The 18,246-nt window shown below is 38.2% G+C and overlaps 1 protein-coding gene across 1 annotated transcript in view; it reads right to left on the bottom strand.

Annotated features, from left to right (window-relative positions):
* The window catches only part of LOC139742287 (uncharacterized), a 46,736-nt gene that overhangs the window by 11,842 nt on the left and 16,648 nt on the right, over positions 1 to 18,246 (bottom strand). Inside the window, exons 3-6 of the mRNA XM_071652866.1 lie at positions 10,324 to 10,397; positions 7,866 to 7,937; positions 6,228 to 6,297; positions 696 to 771 (exon numbers count right to left, since the gene is read on the bottom strand). Of these exons, the coding sequence (XP_071508967.1) occupies positions 696 to 771; positions 6,228 to 6,297; positions 7,866 to 7,937; positions 10,324 to 10,397 (292 nt within the window). The remainder of the gene's footprint in view (positions 1 to 695; positions 772 to 6,227; positions 6,298 to 7,865; positions 7,938 to 10,323; positions 10,398 to 18,246) is intronic.

The raw sequence follows: 18,246 nt of genomic DNA, 5'->3' as shown, positions 1-18,246 counted from the left end.
AATCGGTTTTGAAATGGCTGAGATATCCAAAAACAAGGTGAAACAAAGAGATACTAATAAAGTTGGGGCTTGTCGCCTTTTATTATTAGCACTTTTTTGGATATCTCAGCCATTTGAAAACCAATTTCCATCAAATAAACATTGAATCCTTCTTAAAATTACATGCTCTTTCATATTTCATAAGAGGCTTTTCATTATCTCACTTACGAATGTTCAAAACATGAATCCCTACCTCAACCAGTACCGTACAGTCCCTTTAATACAAATAAGAGAGCAGTCAAGGGATTATATACAAGGTAACTACATAACAAGAATACACATTAATCAAAAGCTCTTCCCGAAAAGGGAGGATTAAAAGAAGTTCAACAATGCCAAGATTATGCTGCCTTACTAATTATGTACACAGACAGAAAAAAAAAAGAAGAGATTTCTGTGTGTATTAACACACTAGCCTGTTATGTTTCAGTTTCGTTTGAAAAATTCAGGAAAATATATACAAATGCCAATACAAGGATAGTTGCATTTTGTAAATGAAATAAATGTGAACTTGAAACTTCATCATCTCCCACCGCATTATAAGCAGCACAAAACTGTGGTGTAAAGTCGTTGAAGCAAATTTACTAGCACTCCTATCACTGCACTGGTGGGAAGTTTTTCTCATTACAAATTGCCTGATTTCCTGTAGTGAAACTCACTTGGCATATTCCACAATTTCGGCTTGAGTCTTTTCTCCCTGCTCACCAGGAGGAGTCATACTGAATATCCGTTTTCCTGAAAAATAAAAATGTTAGGAAAGAGGACAGTAAATATAATGCAATCATCACAACTTCAATCACAATTTAGCTGTATACCTTTAATGTGACTTGCAGAGCAGCTTCCATGAGTTACTGAAATACAAACAGTGCATGCAAGTCTTGCATACTCTATGAAGATTTACATCAGAAAGGTAATAATACCTCCACCTATGACTCATTTAACCATTCAGTGTGAGAATGTTAAAATGATAATGGATATTGTCTAAGCACAGCTAACAGGCTGGAAAGTGCATACACTGTACATAGCTCCCAGTGAACATAGAGCCATGCTTATTATGTGTACTGAATGACCAGTGAAGCGATGATTAAGCGTTAATCAATTTAATCAATGCATTTTTCCCATTCTCATGATTAGAAACCGACTATGGTTTGTACAATATGTTTTGGTGGCATACAAGGCCGACTTGCCGAAGAGGACAAGGGAGTCATGACTGCGATAAATTACAATGTGATGTTCTTTTAATGGTCATTACTTCAAAACGGTGTCATCCCCAGACACATTACAAACTGTTCCTAACGCCAAAGGAAGCACTTACATTGTACAGCTGCTTATGACATTAACAACTTAATGATGATACAAGAACCATCACAACTCATCATTCCCCCAGAAAAGGTTTCTGACTGAAAATTTGGTGGGGATACAAGTATGCAATGCAGAGGCACACGAGATAAAAACAAGATTTGTATGTTCCATAAAAATGTCACTCACTGGAAATCCCACAGAGAAAGAGAAGTGCCCTGTATTCATATTTTCCACATGAGGAAACAAGTGTGGCATTAGCATGGAAAACAGAAGTTATCTATATGACCATGGGATTTTGTGCTTATCTCCCCAAGATGGTAAAAATCCTGATATCTCAGTATTGTATGTTAATCAAAGAACGTTCCTAGAGCGGACAAGCGTCTACGCAAGGTGGACCATACACTGTACACTGATACCAAACTCTACCTCGGTTCACCACAATCTGGAACTTCTGATTTCTTTCTTTCATTTGCACAAGTATTTTGGCAAGTACATTGGCCTCAACTTGGACCATACACTGTACACTGATACCAAACTCTACCTCGGTTCACCACAATCTGGAACTTCGCACAAGTATTTTGGCAAGTACATTGGCCTCAACTTGCAGCAATGACATCTCTGGAGTGATACATTTTCAAAAGGAGAAGCATGACCCATGGCATGACCCATAGAGTCTACCACCAAAAGATCATGCACCAAGAACAGAAACAGAGCATAACTTCTTCTGGAATATTCGTATACTCCGTGCTTAGAGCTGCTCTTCGAGCACTTCCAGAACATCTAATTATGAGCAAACTCTACCCAGCAACATTTTAAGCTGTTGCCACTTTGTACCAAATACTGATACTAAAGTCTCAATGAGCTTGAGGAGGCATGATATTTTCAGCAAGCCAGCTGAGGTATAGCATTGTCAAACTACAATTCATTATTCATACATTGTGAACAACCTGACAGGGAGAGAACAAGCTCACACAACAGAGCCAGCTACTGGCTCTATATTGGATGCTTATATCACTTCCTGCAGCTACAAGTGTACATAATAAGTCAAAGCACAACAGCCATTATGGGTGCCATACTCACTAGTTGATACTTTACACTTAGAAAATCAGAACAAAAGAAAAAAAAAAAGAAAGAAGAAAAGACTATCTTTCAAAAACTGATGAACACAATATCAGTGCAAGTCTAACAAAAATAAAGAAATATAAAAGAATGGATCCTGCAACATATTTTCAGCTGATCTGATACTGCTGCTGTTAATTGTATTCAACTGCAGCACGAATGCAGGCAGCATGTATGCGAATGAATGTTTGTCACAAATGGACCATGAAGTAATCGTTAGCAAACAAATGTTTGTATCACGTCTATCCTGCATAACATACATGTACATGTTTTTGGACAATGATCAGACTTTCAGTATCGTGGAAAGCATATTCAAGTGCCTCAGCCACCGCAGGTACTTGTAGCTAAAAATACCTTTCATCTCCCAGTGGATGGTATCAGTTAATGTACAACATCAAAGCATGCATGACCTCATACGATCTGCTCTCAACGGTGCCACTGAAGATCCAAAGAAGATTGTTGTTATAGAAACAGATATTTATGCCTTCCACTCATAAAAAACTTAACCCTTACAGCATTCCATCATAGCTCTTCTCTCTCTCCTTCTCAATCTTTTTAGAATTTGTATTGTTTGTTTCATTACACTCTCATGACTTATGCAATATAAAAAATATAATTCATCAAAACAGAATGGTTTGGTGAACCTTACTGATAGAAATAATTTTGTTTGAACCAAATGACTTGCATGGTTGCACTAAAAAAAAACAAAAAACCAGACATTCTCCTACCTATACACAGCGCGTCAAATGTGCAGACCTTTTGTCATCCACATTTCATAATGGTTGAGAATAATGTACTGTAGTAGATCTCAGAAAATCTGAATCACATTCTCCCCCTCCCCACGAAAAAAAAACTAAAATACAACCTACTATATATAAGGCACATCTAATGTAGGAAAGAATAGCCCTGTATTTTAGGAAATATTTCATGTAGGCCTACATATGAATTGTTTTAGATGACTGATGTGTAGGGCATACAATTTTCTATGTATTCAAGGATTAAAGTCTGTGAAATGTCAAGCAGAATGAAAACAGCATACATGGGATAGTATCATTACTAAATTACCGTTACCGTAAAACTTATCAATGTACTAGTATCAATATGACCATAGACAAAAGCTGTAAAATACGGAGTAGGATCGACACTATGTCACCGTAAATATGAACGATGTGTGAAGCATGCATGCATATCCATGTCGTTCGTTTGCTCTTCATTTCACGAGTGCGAGGCCAGCTAGGATAGCATAGCTACACTGCTGGCTAGCTAGCTAGCAAGCCTTTGGCAAAGGCAGCATGCAGCAGCTGCAGAGAGGCTTTTGCAATGGACTCGCGTGCACACAGTGATCGGATCGAAGCGCGCTTGCCCGTTGCGCGCTGTGTGTGCAAGTCCATTGCTCTCTGTGTGCGTGTGTTGAAATTATAGCGAGCTGCCTTTTGCAAAAGGCTAGCACTGTGCATACAAGCATGGTACAAGAGACACACATGTTACTGGTAACAGTGCTTGAGTGTAATTACCGTACGCACCGTACGTCTTGCCGTATGATCCCTCTGCTACACTTGTTGATGTTTTTCTTATTTTTCGTAATGAACCTTCCAGTCTGACATGCGTCAATATGCGAGACACCCTCTGCTATGTATGACAGCAAAGATCGTACTGTACACTCATGAGTACGATATGCATGACACATGTACCACGATTGAAAGGCGAAACAATAGCAAGTGAGTACCGAGACAAGTCTCGCATTTTGCGTCTTCCATATTTTGTTGATGTCCGATGAATACCGTTAAAAGAAAATATAAAAGGAAACGAAAAATAGAGCAAATACATGCTGCATTCTAGGGAAATTTTGAGCTGAAATAATATGTATGACACACGCAATATTTGCGTGGACATTTTCTTTTTTTTTTTTTTTTTTTTTTAAATTTTAGGTCCAAAATTAGGGGTGCGTCTTATACACGGGTGCGTCTTATACACGGAACTTTACGGTAGCTTTATAAACTACATCCAGGGACTTTATTCTCACAAAAACATTCATGTCAATTCTGTACTCATAGTCAATGTCTCCATTGTCAAACCTGCAAAATAGGATAGCACAGGACATTATAGAAATATTGATCCTTTGACCCCTGCCTACATTTGAGGTGAAAGCTTCCAAGGTTCTTGAGAAAAAAACCCCAAAACCCAACAGAAAGAGAAAAGTTTTAAATGGATATAACAGCATCACCTTCAAATCTCGACTTGCTAACAACATGCCAATCCCCAGGACATCAAAGGCCCTACAGCCTCACTGACTGAACATCTATGCCATGACGCAGTGGTTTTTGCAGACGTGTTTGACTAACCCTATTCACCTCAAACATAAACCCCATGTTAAATGTCACAAAATCCTGCTTTTTTACCCTTGTTTCCTCTATAAACAGGAAACCAGTAGGCTGACAGAAGAAAACTCATTTAACAAAGATAGTACCATATCTCTCCTTTGTATACAAAGTATGTCACAAACAAGATTAGATCAACACATGTCTTGCTCCTAAGCGGCAGTTTGCAGTCTATGCATCGGGGGGGGGGGGGGGGAGTTTTTTATGCTGAAGTTACTACCCAGCTTGCATGGAATTACACAGAACAAAAAACATCTTTTTATTGAACAATAGATGAAAGTTGTTATTTCTTTGTTGTCCATTACATGGTATTTGCTACAAGGGCAGATTCTAATCAATAGCTGACATTTTTTCCCCCCTGAGCTTCCATAGTAAGGACTACATTTCATGTATGCCAGACATACACACAGAGATAGGTCACATCACTATCAATGCATGACCATAAGGATGTGATGTAATGTTATGAACCATTCAAAAAATAAAGAAAATGGTAGCCTACCAGTCTAGTATTGATACTGCAGCATAATTAGACACTTTACAATTTTATTCCGACAGGAATAACAAAAAGATAAAGGCACCTCCCCTCCCCCCCCCCCCCCCACACACACATACACAACAATAGCTTATCCTTGTAAGCTCTGTATTCTCTCTTTTTTTTTCTTCTTCTTCTTCTCTTTTGACAAAATGATTGCAGGACTAATTCATATATGCTCAGGGTAAGACCAGATATGATGAATATCTCCTTTCATTTTACATTACATTCATTTTTTTTTTTTTCTGGTGATGATAACAAGAGCATCATAGAAGTTGTTGCCATGTCGGGCAAGCTTTCAACAAGCCTCTAACAAGCACCAGAATTTCCATGCTCATCCTTTACAAAAGTAAAGGCTCCCTCTAGGTTTCTCTGTTTGCAAGGTACAACTACAGCTAAATGTTTCAAAAAATGTAGCCCATTGCATCCATTTTTTGTGCAGTCTCAGAACATTGTGTAGACAGCTTGGAATCCTTAATGGTAACAAGTCACTGTGTATCGGGCTATGTAAGACCGTAGCATGTATGCATCTGCTTCAAGTAGGAACAGCAATATCCACTGTTGACACATATATTTCTTTGATACAAATATTGGAAAAAAATGGGGTTGGAATTTCTCAGATACTACTTTGTTTTTGCTTCTTCTTTTTTTAAATTCCCTTTTCACTCTATTTTGGGAAAAATAATATATTAGTTTTCTTCTTCTTCATCTCATGATTATGATGAGATAGAGATGGTTTAACCCATTGAGGACAGGCTGATTTTGCTATAACACACATTACCCATAGACACCTGCCCCATTATTCTCGGGACTTGTCTTCAATGGGTTAAACTCCAAAGAGGATCTAGAACTAATCTCACCTGGAATATAAGGTATCACTCGGTCCTGATGCTGCTCAGAGCTGGCTTCCTCTGGGAACAACTGGATGAGCTGGATGAAACAAAACAAAAACAAAACAAAAGGAAAAGATTGTAAGATCATGATTGCTCTCATCTGACATTCCATTAATAGTGTATACGCCAAATATTTCGTGAGGTTTTTATTTTCGCGAATTTTGCAAGTCAGGTGCTATTCGCGAAATTAAAGACATGCGAAAATAATGACTCTCATCCCAACATAAATGTGACGCACACATATTTTTCCGTTCAATACAGTACTCCACGATCACAAATTCAGCCACTCGCAATATCGTCAGAAAAAAATTTAGACTCGCTAAATATATGGCGTATACAGTAAATACAACCCTCTGTACCCAGGTGATATCTCCTTCCTTTTCTTGAACTTCCTCAATGAGACTATTAAGTTCTTGTTAAAGAAAAAAAAAAAAAACTCATCTTTTTACATAAGTAGCTCCAAAATCTCATTTGTTTTGTTTTGTTTTTTGTTTGCCTCTGGGACCCACTATTCATCACGAAATTGCTTCACAATCTATGAAATAGATGAGTAATATAACATATGTGACTGTCATTAAGAACTTGTGGTTAAATTTTATAATTTTATGTACACAAATCATTTCCCACAACATCTACATTCATAGGAATCAAATGCCTTTGGCCATAAGTGCATACTGAAGCTTGATATTTCCGATCACTCACCACAGTATTTAACAGGAAGATTTTACGGTGAAGGTAAGTGTTTGGAATCCATTAGTCCAGTGTCTGTTGCATATGGCTAAAATTTGCCCAGCATTTCCTTGTGTCATTCTCATCACTTACCAAGGTGCAACATACAAACAGAGTCAAGATAATATGTATACTGCACATAAATACCTTTCAGTAATATCCTAAGTCAGAGCAGAAGTTAAGCATGTACGATATTCTAAGTTGACCCAGGGTGGAACAAGTAGAAACTACCTGTGGCAGATCAATTTTTGTGTTTATTCTGTAATCACCCATAGATGTGAAAAGTCTCTCTAGCCCCATTAACCTTCGAAAGTAAAGTCAGACAGGTCCTTAGTGTTTAGTCTAAGATCCAGACAAATTTTTGGGTTTCCATGAGGCGAGGACAGAGATTGAACAGTTGCTCTTTGTAGAACAAATGTATAATAGCTCCTTCATACCTAACACATGTATCCACAACATATTTGAAACAACACCATCATAACTGACATGGAAAAACAAACAAGCCAGGTGTTTAAAACTAGACAAGAGGGCACATGCATGCAAATCATACTAGAAATTGCCTGGTTGGAAGGTGGTAGGTGACATTGCATTTAGGAGTTTCTGTGGCTCTGTAGACATAAGAATTCACATTGCATCTCAGGCCCCATCTGGTTTGTAAGGAACTTTACTCCTGTCTAGCGACCGACTACTCAGAATGCATGACAGGGATTTGTATCTCACCATGAGAATGCAAACTTTGGACTTCGGAGGAAAAAAAAAATACAGGTGGAAAGATGAAAAGATGTCAGACTGTGAGGTTAGCCTAAACCAGCAGAATTGTGCTCCAATTGGCAAAGAGCCCTTTGGTGATTTGCACACTTGCTATCCCATGCCTACCTTACACTGGAAATCAAAGAGCTGAGCATGTGTCTTGCTAACGCAGGATATCGAAGAGTCAGACCAGTGGACCTAAAAAGAAACGTGAATAAAAATTTGCAATTAGTTATGTCAGTATATGACATACCAATCTTTTCCTCTCCTTTTATAATGTATCACTAAATCGTATTCATATGGGCAGGATGATTGTAGATGACTGGGGCATGACAATGATTTGGCGCGATGATCACACCATGCATATTGGGATGCATTTAATGGACAAATGATTGTCAAATTAGTACAAAAAGAAACAACATCCCAAGAACTACTGAAAGAGCTGCAAGTGATTTAATCATTTTGCTTACAATATGTTGTATTTTGTATGGCTACCTAATTACTTGTGCGACCTGCTAATATTAAAGATTATAATGTGAAATGTCATTTATCTTGCTATGATGCTCACTTAATATTAGTTATGTATGAATGATGTGAAATTTTGATTGGAAAAAAATTATTGAAGCAAAACTAGAAAATAGAAAGCAAACACTCAGAAACTGCTATGTATTCATGAACAAAAATATAAGAGGTATACAGGAGGAGAGAGTGCCCAATAAGAAGGTACATGTATGGGTGTCACAGCAAAAAGGGCATTGGGTACTTGTGATGCACTGGCAGAAAACAAGTTCACCAAATTCCAAAAGTAAACAATTCTATATTTCATTCTGAAAGAATGGATTTTTAAAGGATAAACACATAATGAAAAAAAAATCACAAACAAACGTGCAATGTGCATAAAAAAACCCCAGAATCAACCTTTATCCCTAAGCATATGATATGCCCTCTCAGTATAGACAAGAGCACACTCTACATGGCACGATGAAGACCCAAAATAAATCACCACCATTCAGAGGCATAATTCCTTTGAGTGAATGATACTGCATGCCTGCCATGTGTCTATGATAAAACATTTTTTCTTTTCTTTTTTAAAGAGAAGGAATATGTCTTGTGAAGTATTATTTTCTTCAAATGGAATGGACAATTTGAAAAAGAAAGAGTTCAGATTTTTAAAATTTAGACAGGTATCATAAAATTTTATGATACAAACAGCATTTGATGTGTATAAGAAACAGTCAGTTGCATACATTAGACTAATAGTAGTGCAGAAAGACAAATATACATTCCCATACCTCATAATATCAAAGGAATAATTTTTCTTTGTCGCAGATGATATGTCCTAACACAACACTCAAGGCAACCATCCTTGTGTTCATACATATCAAGCATAATCCCCTTCCCCTTCCCTGTGAAATCAGCAAAGTGATTTGATGCTCTGCAAGCAGACAGCCTTAGAACAGCATAGCAAACAATGAACCTGTCACTGTCAACACTCATACTTCACCCCCTGAGTTTTTCCTCAGATCTGATTTTGATGAAGTGTTTAAAATGTATGGTAATTGATATCACACATTTGATGAAAGAAGACAGAAATGAAATTGTTTTATTAACAGCTTCCAATCTTCATCGGGGTATTTATAGAATCATCAAAGAGTCTGTGTACTAATAACAATTAATGTGGATTCCTAGCTTTAGAGATTCCTGTTATTTCTTCTTCTTCTTCGTTTAGGAGGATGGATGTTTTATTGTTTCAAAAAATTCTGGGGGAAGCAACTGAAAATTCACAAAAGCACTGTGTAAAATATATAATGTTTAATTTCTTTTCCATCACTGTCAAGCCTATTGAGTTTATGGCATCATAAAAAATACAAAACAATGTCATTACTTAAAATACACTTGGAACAAATATCACAACATTTTTTTTTTTAAAGGGAACGCAAACCCAAAGAACAATGTGAATTGAGCAAAAGCAGCAACATTAATAGAACATATCAGTGAAAGTTTGAGGAAAATCAGACAATCGATGCAAAAGTTATGAATTTTCAAAGTTTGGTGTTGGAACCGCTGGATGAGGAGACTACTAGAGGTTATGACGTATGAGTGGACCACAATATAAAGAAAATATAAAGAAAAGTTAAAAAAATTCATTTTTCATGAAAATTACAAATTCCATCAACTTGATACTGACATATGTTAAGGGTAGCAATTATTCCCCCTGCTTTCTGAAAGAGTTTAGTCAAGTGCTCTTTCATAATGCTAGAAAAGTGGATTTTTGTTGAATTTTCTTTATATTTTGTTTGTATTGTTGTCCACTCATACGTCATAACCTCTAGTAGTCTCCTCATCCAGCAGTTCCAACACCAAAATTTTAAAAATTCATAACTTTTGCACCGATTGTCCGATTTTCCTCAAACTTTCACAGATGTGTTCTACTAATGTTGCTGCTTTCACTCAATCCACATTGCTCTTTGGGTTTACGTTCCCTTTAATATCAGTGATGCACAAACTTGCCAAACTTGGTACGAAATTAGGGAAGCGATATCATACAAAAAGCAAGAAATGGAGTGATAAAAAGAACTCATACCTGGAAGGTGTATTCAAGCCGTTTGTCACTCTGGCGTTTCTGAAGTCCTTTGACCTCAATGGCTTTTATATGAACTGCATTGACAGAAAAACAACAGAGCAAATGAGTTTCATCAAAACTCACAAGAAGAGAATTTTTCCAGTTTCTCCAACGTGACACAACATGGAACACAAAATAATACTTACACATTTAACAAATCCTTCAAATACATTTCAATTATTCAGTACAAAAGCAAAAGAAAATGTGCAACCAAGACAAGCAAAATGTCCTACACATGATACTTATGGTGATAAGGAAAGACATAACAACATATTATCAGTAGCCCTTTGAATAAGAGACTCTTTTTTATTAATTATCTGTATCTGTATCAATGACATTGAATGCATCACCTGAAAGGGGTTTTTGCAACTTACTTTTATCACATCTATAAAATCCTGATACAAGCAAATTAATCTGCTACTGTATTTACTATTATCTTTCAAAATTGTTTAATATAGAGTCAGATGTTACATGACGGTTATCATTATGTGAACAGTCCATAATGTATGCATAAACACTGTGATATTTCGATGTGCTCCAAGTGCCACAGAACATCCAAATGTATGGAAATACTGGCTCAGTATCTGTCTTTCCCTCTTCTCTATCAAACCAAAATACAACATTGACAGAAGGCCACACTTTAGTTTATGACTGTGTCTGATGGAGGAGGTCATAACTTCTGTCTAGAATTTGGAGTAACAAATTGGTCACTCCACAGACCCATGTGTACATTTTCTTCCATCCACACAACTATAATATGTTGCACATGTCCATGCTCTCCAGGGCAGCCGCTCCTCGAAAAGCTGCATAGTGCTACATAATATGGTCATATCAGCATGGTGTTGGTTGCCTACATTCTCACATGATTTGCTAATAAAAGAAATGTTGGCTAAATAAGAAATGTGCCATAAATGTGCCTTTGTTGTTTCTTTTTACTTTTTTTTGTTTGTCCTACTTTTATGTTCACTTCTTTGGCTTCACATCTTCCTACACAAACTGTGTGAGTATGGAGAGAATGTGATAGTTGGATTTAGCATACATGTAGCTTTGATCACAGGTAATGAATTTTGACGCAAGTATGTCACACAATGACATCACAACCTGTGTCATAGTGGCACACACCAGGAATCATGCTGTTTCTCTTTTCAAGCCTGCCTCTTGCTCAAGTTTTTTTTTTTCATATTAGAAGAAGTACAAAATATCTATTTTTCCATCCACGTTGCTGGATATTGTACACCTGGAAGGAACTTCCAGAACACCAGCATCATTTGCACCATGAGATGGTGCGATAGATGAGACAAACAATCTCAATGTGATGAAGCCATAATGTGGATAACAGAAAACACTTCTCTTGCCAAAGTGACATTTACAACACACAGGCACTTGAAGTAGACTTTGCATGACATATGGCATTCAAGAAGAGTCTCGCCTCTAGATGGATAACATCCTGCGTATTTATATAATATTCATTTCCCAAGAGCCAATAGCTGCTCTCTCTCAACATTGGCTTAAATCATATTTTTAGGGTTTGCATTTCCTATAAAAAAATGTCAAATATACTTATGATTAACATGTTATGCATCTACAGTTCTATTGACTAGCAAAAGAAGAACCAGCACTTTTAACAAACAATTTAAACAGAGATGACATAACCTTGTATTTCATAATTCTATGTTGTACCAATAGTACATGTGTGTGTTGTGTGTGTGAGTGTGTTAAAAAAAAAGTGATTCAGCAGCCTAAGTGTTGAAGCAAATATGGATTGGCTCGATTAAGTTGATCAAGTTATGTTTTTCTGAGATTCGTGCAGAATTTATGTCAATTCTTTTTATATGGTATGATTTGCAAAAAACAAAACAAAATATACTGTACTGTATGTTAAAAAAAATATGATTCAGCAGCACAAGAGAGAATACAGCTGCTTATTTCTTCATATCAATTTCATTGTGAACATGGGCCTGATATAGAATTATATTCAAATAAAGAATATCATAAAACAAAAGTGTATGCATATTGGCATCCATGTGTCTGGTAAGCTTGATTCTACTACAAAACAAAAAGAATATTTACACAGAGATTGTTAGACAATGTACAAATACAACGAACATTTTAACACATTCCTCAATTCCCAGACAGTATTGATAATTGTGAGGGAAGAGTGCACGATGAAGTAACATTACATCTTTGCCATAGAATCTCAGACACTGTCTGTTAATCTTGCTCCTGTCCCATTATTTATCCCAGCAGAGACAATAAGTTGTCATATTATCTTCTGGACGAACACCACTGCCATCACTACATCGAATGAACGTTTGAATGCCAATCAAACTGTTCCTGAGCTATGTGAAATCATTATAGGCCTATATCATAAATTTTCAGTATTACTTACAATTTTAAGGGGAACAGAAATTAATTGGAAGGTGCTTCAAGTGGACGCATATATTTGCTTCCTATTACTATCACAAGAATACACATGCAAATTTATGCTGTATCTCTTTTTTTTCTCCTTGAGTAATCATCTCAACATATTCCAAGCCTATTCCTGCTCTTGACCAACATGACTTAAAAAAAGGGGGGTGGGGGAATGAGTAACACATATATCACTTTATTCTCTTTACTTATTTCATTTGTTTTGTTCATTCTTTTTCAGCTGGAGATTACAAAAATTACATTATCAAAAGCCAATGTCTGTGCACTGCATACATCTCTAGCATTTGAGCTGGATAAACGGTGATGATCAATGCCTCCACGAAAGATACGTACACACATGAGCAGTAGTCGGTGAGCAGCCTAGCCAGCCAGCCAGCCATGCATTGATTACCTGTCTGATGTGTCAGTAGTGCGTGAATACGGGCAGAGGACCCGCAATGACTCTTGTGGAATGCCCAATGTATACCCACTCCTATCCCAATTCCATCTAGTCTCCCGAGTTCAGGCCTCTGGAGACTAGGCCACCATAATCTGATGCGCATGCCTGCTGCCTAGCACATATAGATATCACTGATATCTACACGTTTGTATGGGACGAAGCAGGGTTAGAGCAGTATACAATGCTTTCAATAGCTCCATTCACATTCGTTCACATCGGATTTTCTCATCTTACAGTGTGCAACTCAAATCCTGTTTGGTATGTAGACTGCTCAGACACTAAATATGTATCCATGTTCATAATTCAAGCCTCTTCTAGATGGTACATCATACATTACTACCTTGAGTAGTTCAGCTTGTTACCTTTTACGGTTTACAATCGAAGTGCATGGGGGAGGGGGAAACCCGCTTTCCACTCCTACCTACCCCCCCCCCCCCAAAAAAAAAAAAAGAAAAGAAGTAAGAATCAGCATCAGACATCATTTGAAAAGTAATCTGGGGCTCAAATTTTTCAATCATTCACTCCATTTGCAAGTGACCTTCAAATCACATTATGAACTTGCACATGTATGCATGCAGACACTAAAGCAACAGCCTGAATACACAGGGGTGTTTTGTTTTGTTTTGTTGTTTGTATTTTTCTCTTCTTTTTTTTTACATACAGCTGTACTACACCACTAGCCAGACAAAAACATTGTTTGAATTAGTCAAAACAGTCTTGGTCCAGTTTGTCTCTACAGAACAACACACAAACACACAAACACACAAACAACAAAACTCACAGAAGTAACAAAATCCTATTTCAGATTGATCCATATATATGGTTTGCCTAGGTACATGTATTACAAAAGGAATAAGTACAAATTGTAGGCCTGCAGGTTCATTTCTTAAAATCTTTTATTCTGACATATCTTTCAATTCTTAAGACCCCTACAATGTATTTACAATTTGAAAAATGAGTGAAGATTAAGCTGCACTGATACACTCATAGAGTATATCACCTTGGATCTACAGAAGCTCATTACTAGCATAAAATTTTCATATAAGTTAATCACTTCCAATCTGCTTGCAATGCTGATTAGCAAATATCAATGTTTGACCAGATTTAGCCTGCAAGGATAACCATAATCTAAGACAAGAAAACAATCTCCGCATAATTGTAAAAAGCCATGTATCCAAAATAGAACAAATCAAAATGTTCAATGTTAAAAACAGCTGCAAGGGCAGTGCACTTTCGATGAACAACCAAATAGTAATGTGTGAAATTGTGCATTACAATAGTTCAGAGCCCACTGCTAGTACCTGGCATATTACTTTGCTCCTCAATTATACATCATGTACATGGAACTAAGCTCATACTATTGTCGCCAGATGTTTCTTGTACCCTACGCACTCATTACATGATTTACGTGATTCCCCCTTACTGCATCCTGACTGTGTATGCGGTACATGTAAGGAATGGCAATAGGAGGAAAGGCACTGCTATCAGTCTGCAATGTCTCCAATGGAAGAACATGGTATCTACACATGTACATGTGCCACACAATAGCAAGAAAATATTGTCTAAATATCAACAGCAAGATAAATCAACGATTATAGATCCCTTAGCTTTCTAAAAGAAACCTTGAACAATAAACATGACCACATGGAGGAGAGACCACCAGCCCATGTTGCCTTCAACTCATCACAAGGCCACAGACCCAAGCAGTAAGCAAGCCTGGTACTTGAGCCGCATTTACACTTACTAACATCGCGATTTTAAAAATTGCGACATTTTGGTTCCACCGTTTACATTTGCGCAAAAGCACGCGAAGTTTGAGCTTCACGAAACATCGCGATTTTTTGGTCGGTAGTGCGCATGCGTAATTTACCTGTTTTCAACACGGTAGCTGAGTGGAAGTGCGCGCTATTCTGTTCGTTTTCACTGCAGTGCAGTATATTTTGATCACAACGTTGAGCCAGGACTTTTTATCGGTATACTGTAATGCACACATAAATTTGTGCTTCTCGAGACTGTTTACTTACGGTAAAACTATATAGCTTGCTATATTACATACGTAGTAGGTGTGTAAAACTTCATCTACAGCAGCATTCCGGAGGATCATGAAATTTCGCCGATATGATGAAAGTGGGAAGTAAGACTTGGAAGTTAGGACTGGTATCTTAACAGGCGACAGCAAGAACTTACACTTGTTATCACGTACTCCTGAGTCCTGTATTCCACAAACAACGTATATATATCGAGAGCAATATGGCACTCCCACAATCTGAATCAACGCATTTCTGGGAGAACATTATTTTGTTAAGTTGTCATAGGGTGATGATACGTGGTTGGAGAACTTCAGGTTTGCTACCAGTAGTAGTTTTCACGTACAGTGTACTAGTTTCATGAGGGAGGGTGAGGTGAGAGACCACGAGCCGACCGAGGATCGGCCGTTCAGACCTGTGGATGTACACAGCTGTCTATACCGTGTACTAGTACTCTGGCCAGTGACCGACGTGCTCTCTACACGTTCCAAAGAGGGATCGGGAGCGCGCGTAAACTCCCGGTGCAATCCGATACCGAGAGTCACGTGATGAAAAATCGCGATATTTCTGCAGCTTGGGTTTACACTCGCTAACTTCGCCTCAAACTTCGCGATGTTTCAAAAAATCGCACTCCGGCTGGCGATTTTTCTGGCGATGTTTCGAGGGCGTTTGGGTGAAGTTGCTTAGCAACTTACACCCAAATGTCGCGATTTTAGAAAAATCTCGATTTTTCCAAGCAAGTGTAAATGGGCCTAGTATTCACATTGGTCAGTGAATCTAATGCAAGACTGATGAGAGATGGTGATTCCCATTGGACCAGCATCAGTTACAGCATAAAACATATTCCCACTCCAAGTGAACACACTATCTAGCACAAATCACACACTGACAGCAGATTATGCATGATTATCATATAGGACGCTTTAGTGGCGCATCAAAAATGCGTATTCTTGTCCCCTTGATTTTCACTGTGCAATACGAGAGTGTAATGACCAAATGCACAGGCCAGTATCAATTCACTATAGGCTACCATTGTTAGGGACACATAATAATACAGCGTATTTTGTCTCATCTGTCACATGAATGCTTGCTGAATGCATGAACACCGCTGAGTGCAGAAAATGCTTGCTACCATACTTAAAAGTACATGAACTATTGTTACAATTCACAAGCGCAAAAACATCTTGCTTCATACGCAAGCGTGAATCACTCCATTTTCAGCGCAGAGTTGACTTCAAAGTCGAGTAGAAGTCTTGTTCTTCTTGAGTCAAGGGAATATTAGATTCTTCAAGTCCAATGTTGGATGGACTGCCTGGCACAGAGCGTTAGAGCTACCTGGGGGGTGTTTCATCAACGAGTTCGTCGGAGATTTCACCGACAAATTTGCTATCAGCCAATCAGACCAAGGATTTCATTACCTTTTAACAGTTGTCAGTGTAAATCCTTGCGTCTGATTGGCTGATAGCAAATTTGTCGGTGAAAACCTCCGACGAACTCGTTGATGAAACGCCCCCCAGATCTTCTTGTGTGCAAGGCTCTCGTAGTGAACAGACAAGGAGATGTTGCATTGTCCGCTCCTTTCCACAAAGGCAGGTGATGTAGAAGAATGGTGCTTTTTTACAGTTTATGCCTTCTCTAGATAACGTTTAGGCCTATAGATCATAATAATCTTATTGGATGGCTATAATTCATGGAATAGGAGGGATTATACATCATAGATCCTTGCCATCTGATTGGATGAATGCGGGACACATGACATTCAGAAGAATCGGCTTTCCCACACTCACTCTCAATGGCAGTGCAATAGACAACTATTGAACGGTCAGCAGTGCAATAGGTACAAGGACACATTGAACTTGTGTATTGTAAAACATTGGTGCATACACGCACCCATTTGCACTGCCAGCAAGACCTAGAGCCAGATCTAGATCTAGGCCTAACTGTTAGTCCTCCTCCTACATAGGCTTAACGTCAGATCTATTTTGGTCTAGACCAGGCCTAGAGGTCTATAAAAAATTATCTTGTGTTGTATAAAACAAATATTCAACGTTTTATAATTCGTGCGAAGGTTTAAATATTACATTCGGTGCAAGTTTAACCGTTCTAATTCATCTCCGCTTTGCATTGTTGAATAGAACAATTAAACTTGCACGTTCATGTAATATTCGGAACCACTGCACTCAGAAACACTGAATATTTGTATAATATTGCACTAGTTAGGGCCAATATTGCACTCATCTTCTATTCATGCAATATTCCCTGGCATCCCATTCATAGTCACCCTATATAATATAAATATCAAAGCCAACAGATATCGCACAGAAGCAAGGGTGTAACCTGGAAGGTGGAAAAGTTTCCAACCTTGCTGGTGTAACAATCCCCTGCCCATATATTATATAGGGATGCAGAGGTACAACGTGCATTATTTCTGCTGAGGGAAAAAAAAAAATTGAGGTGATGCATTTTGAGGGATGGGGGGACAAGTCCCAGTGAGCGTCCACACCACGGTTTTGAAGAGAGTCCTGCGGCACAGGACTTCCCTACAATGCAGGGACTTGTATGAATGTGGAGACAGAGAGTCACCGACCGCTGAGACCACAAACAAAGTTGTGACTGAGACTGAGAGAGGCATAAAGTGTCAATGTTAACTCTGCGCCATAAGGAACTTCAAACATATGCACACAACATACCATTTCCGCAGCCCTCCACAATATTAGTGACCATTTACACAGGAGTTACAAGTGTTTCAGGAGTGGTCCTGAGCCTTTCCTCATGAGGGGCATAGCTCTGGAGCGCTTCAGAGCCACTTTGTCTGTTCACACACCAAATTTTTCAATGCTTTTGGTGCAATCTTATACCTCATATTTACAGGGCATTTAGAGCGCTCCAGGAGTACTCCTGCAGCTCTTCTTCAGCATGAACAGACAATCAGGCTCTGGGGTACTCTTAAGGTTATGTCCTTCTCGAGGCAAGGTTCAGGAGCGCTCC

This window comes from Diadema antillarum, unplaced genomic scaffold, assembly GCF_040938485.1.
Source record: "Diadema antillarum isolate AM-2024a unplaced genomic scaffold, OU_Dant_1.0 seq00000994_RagTag, whole genome shotgun sequence".
NCBI lineage: Eukaryota > Metazoa > Echinodermata > Echinoidea > Diadematoida > Diadematidae > Diadema > Diadema antillarum.
This window is presented reverse-complemented; position numbering and strand designations above follow the sequence as displayed.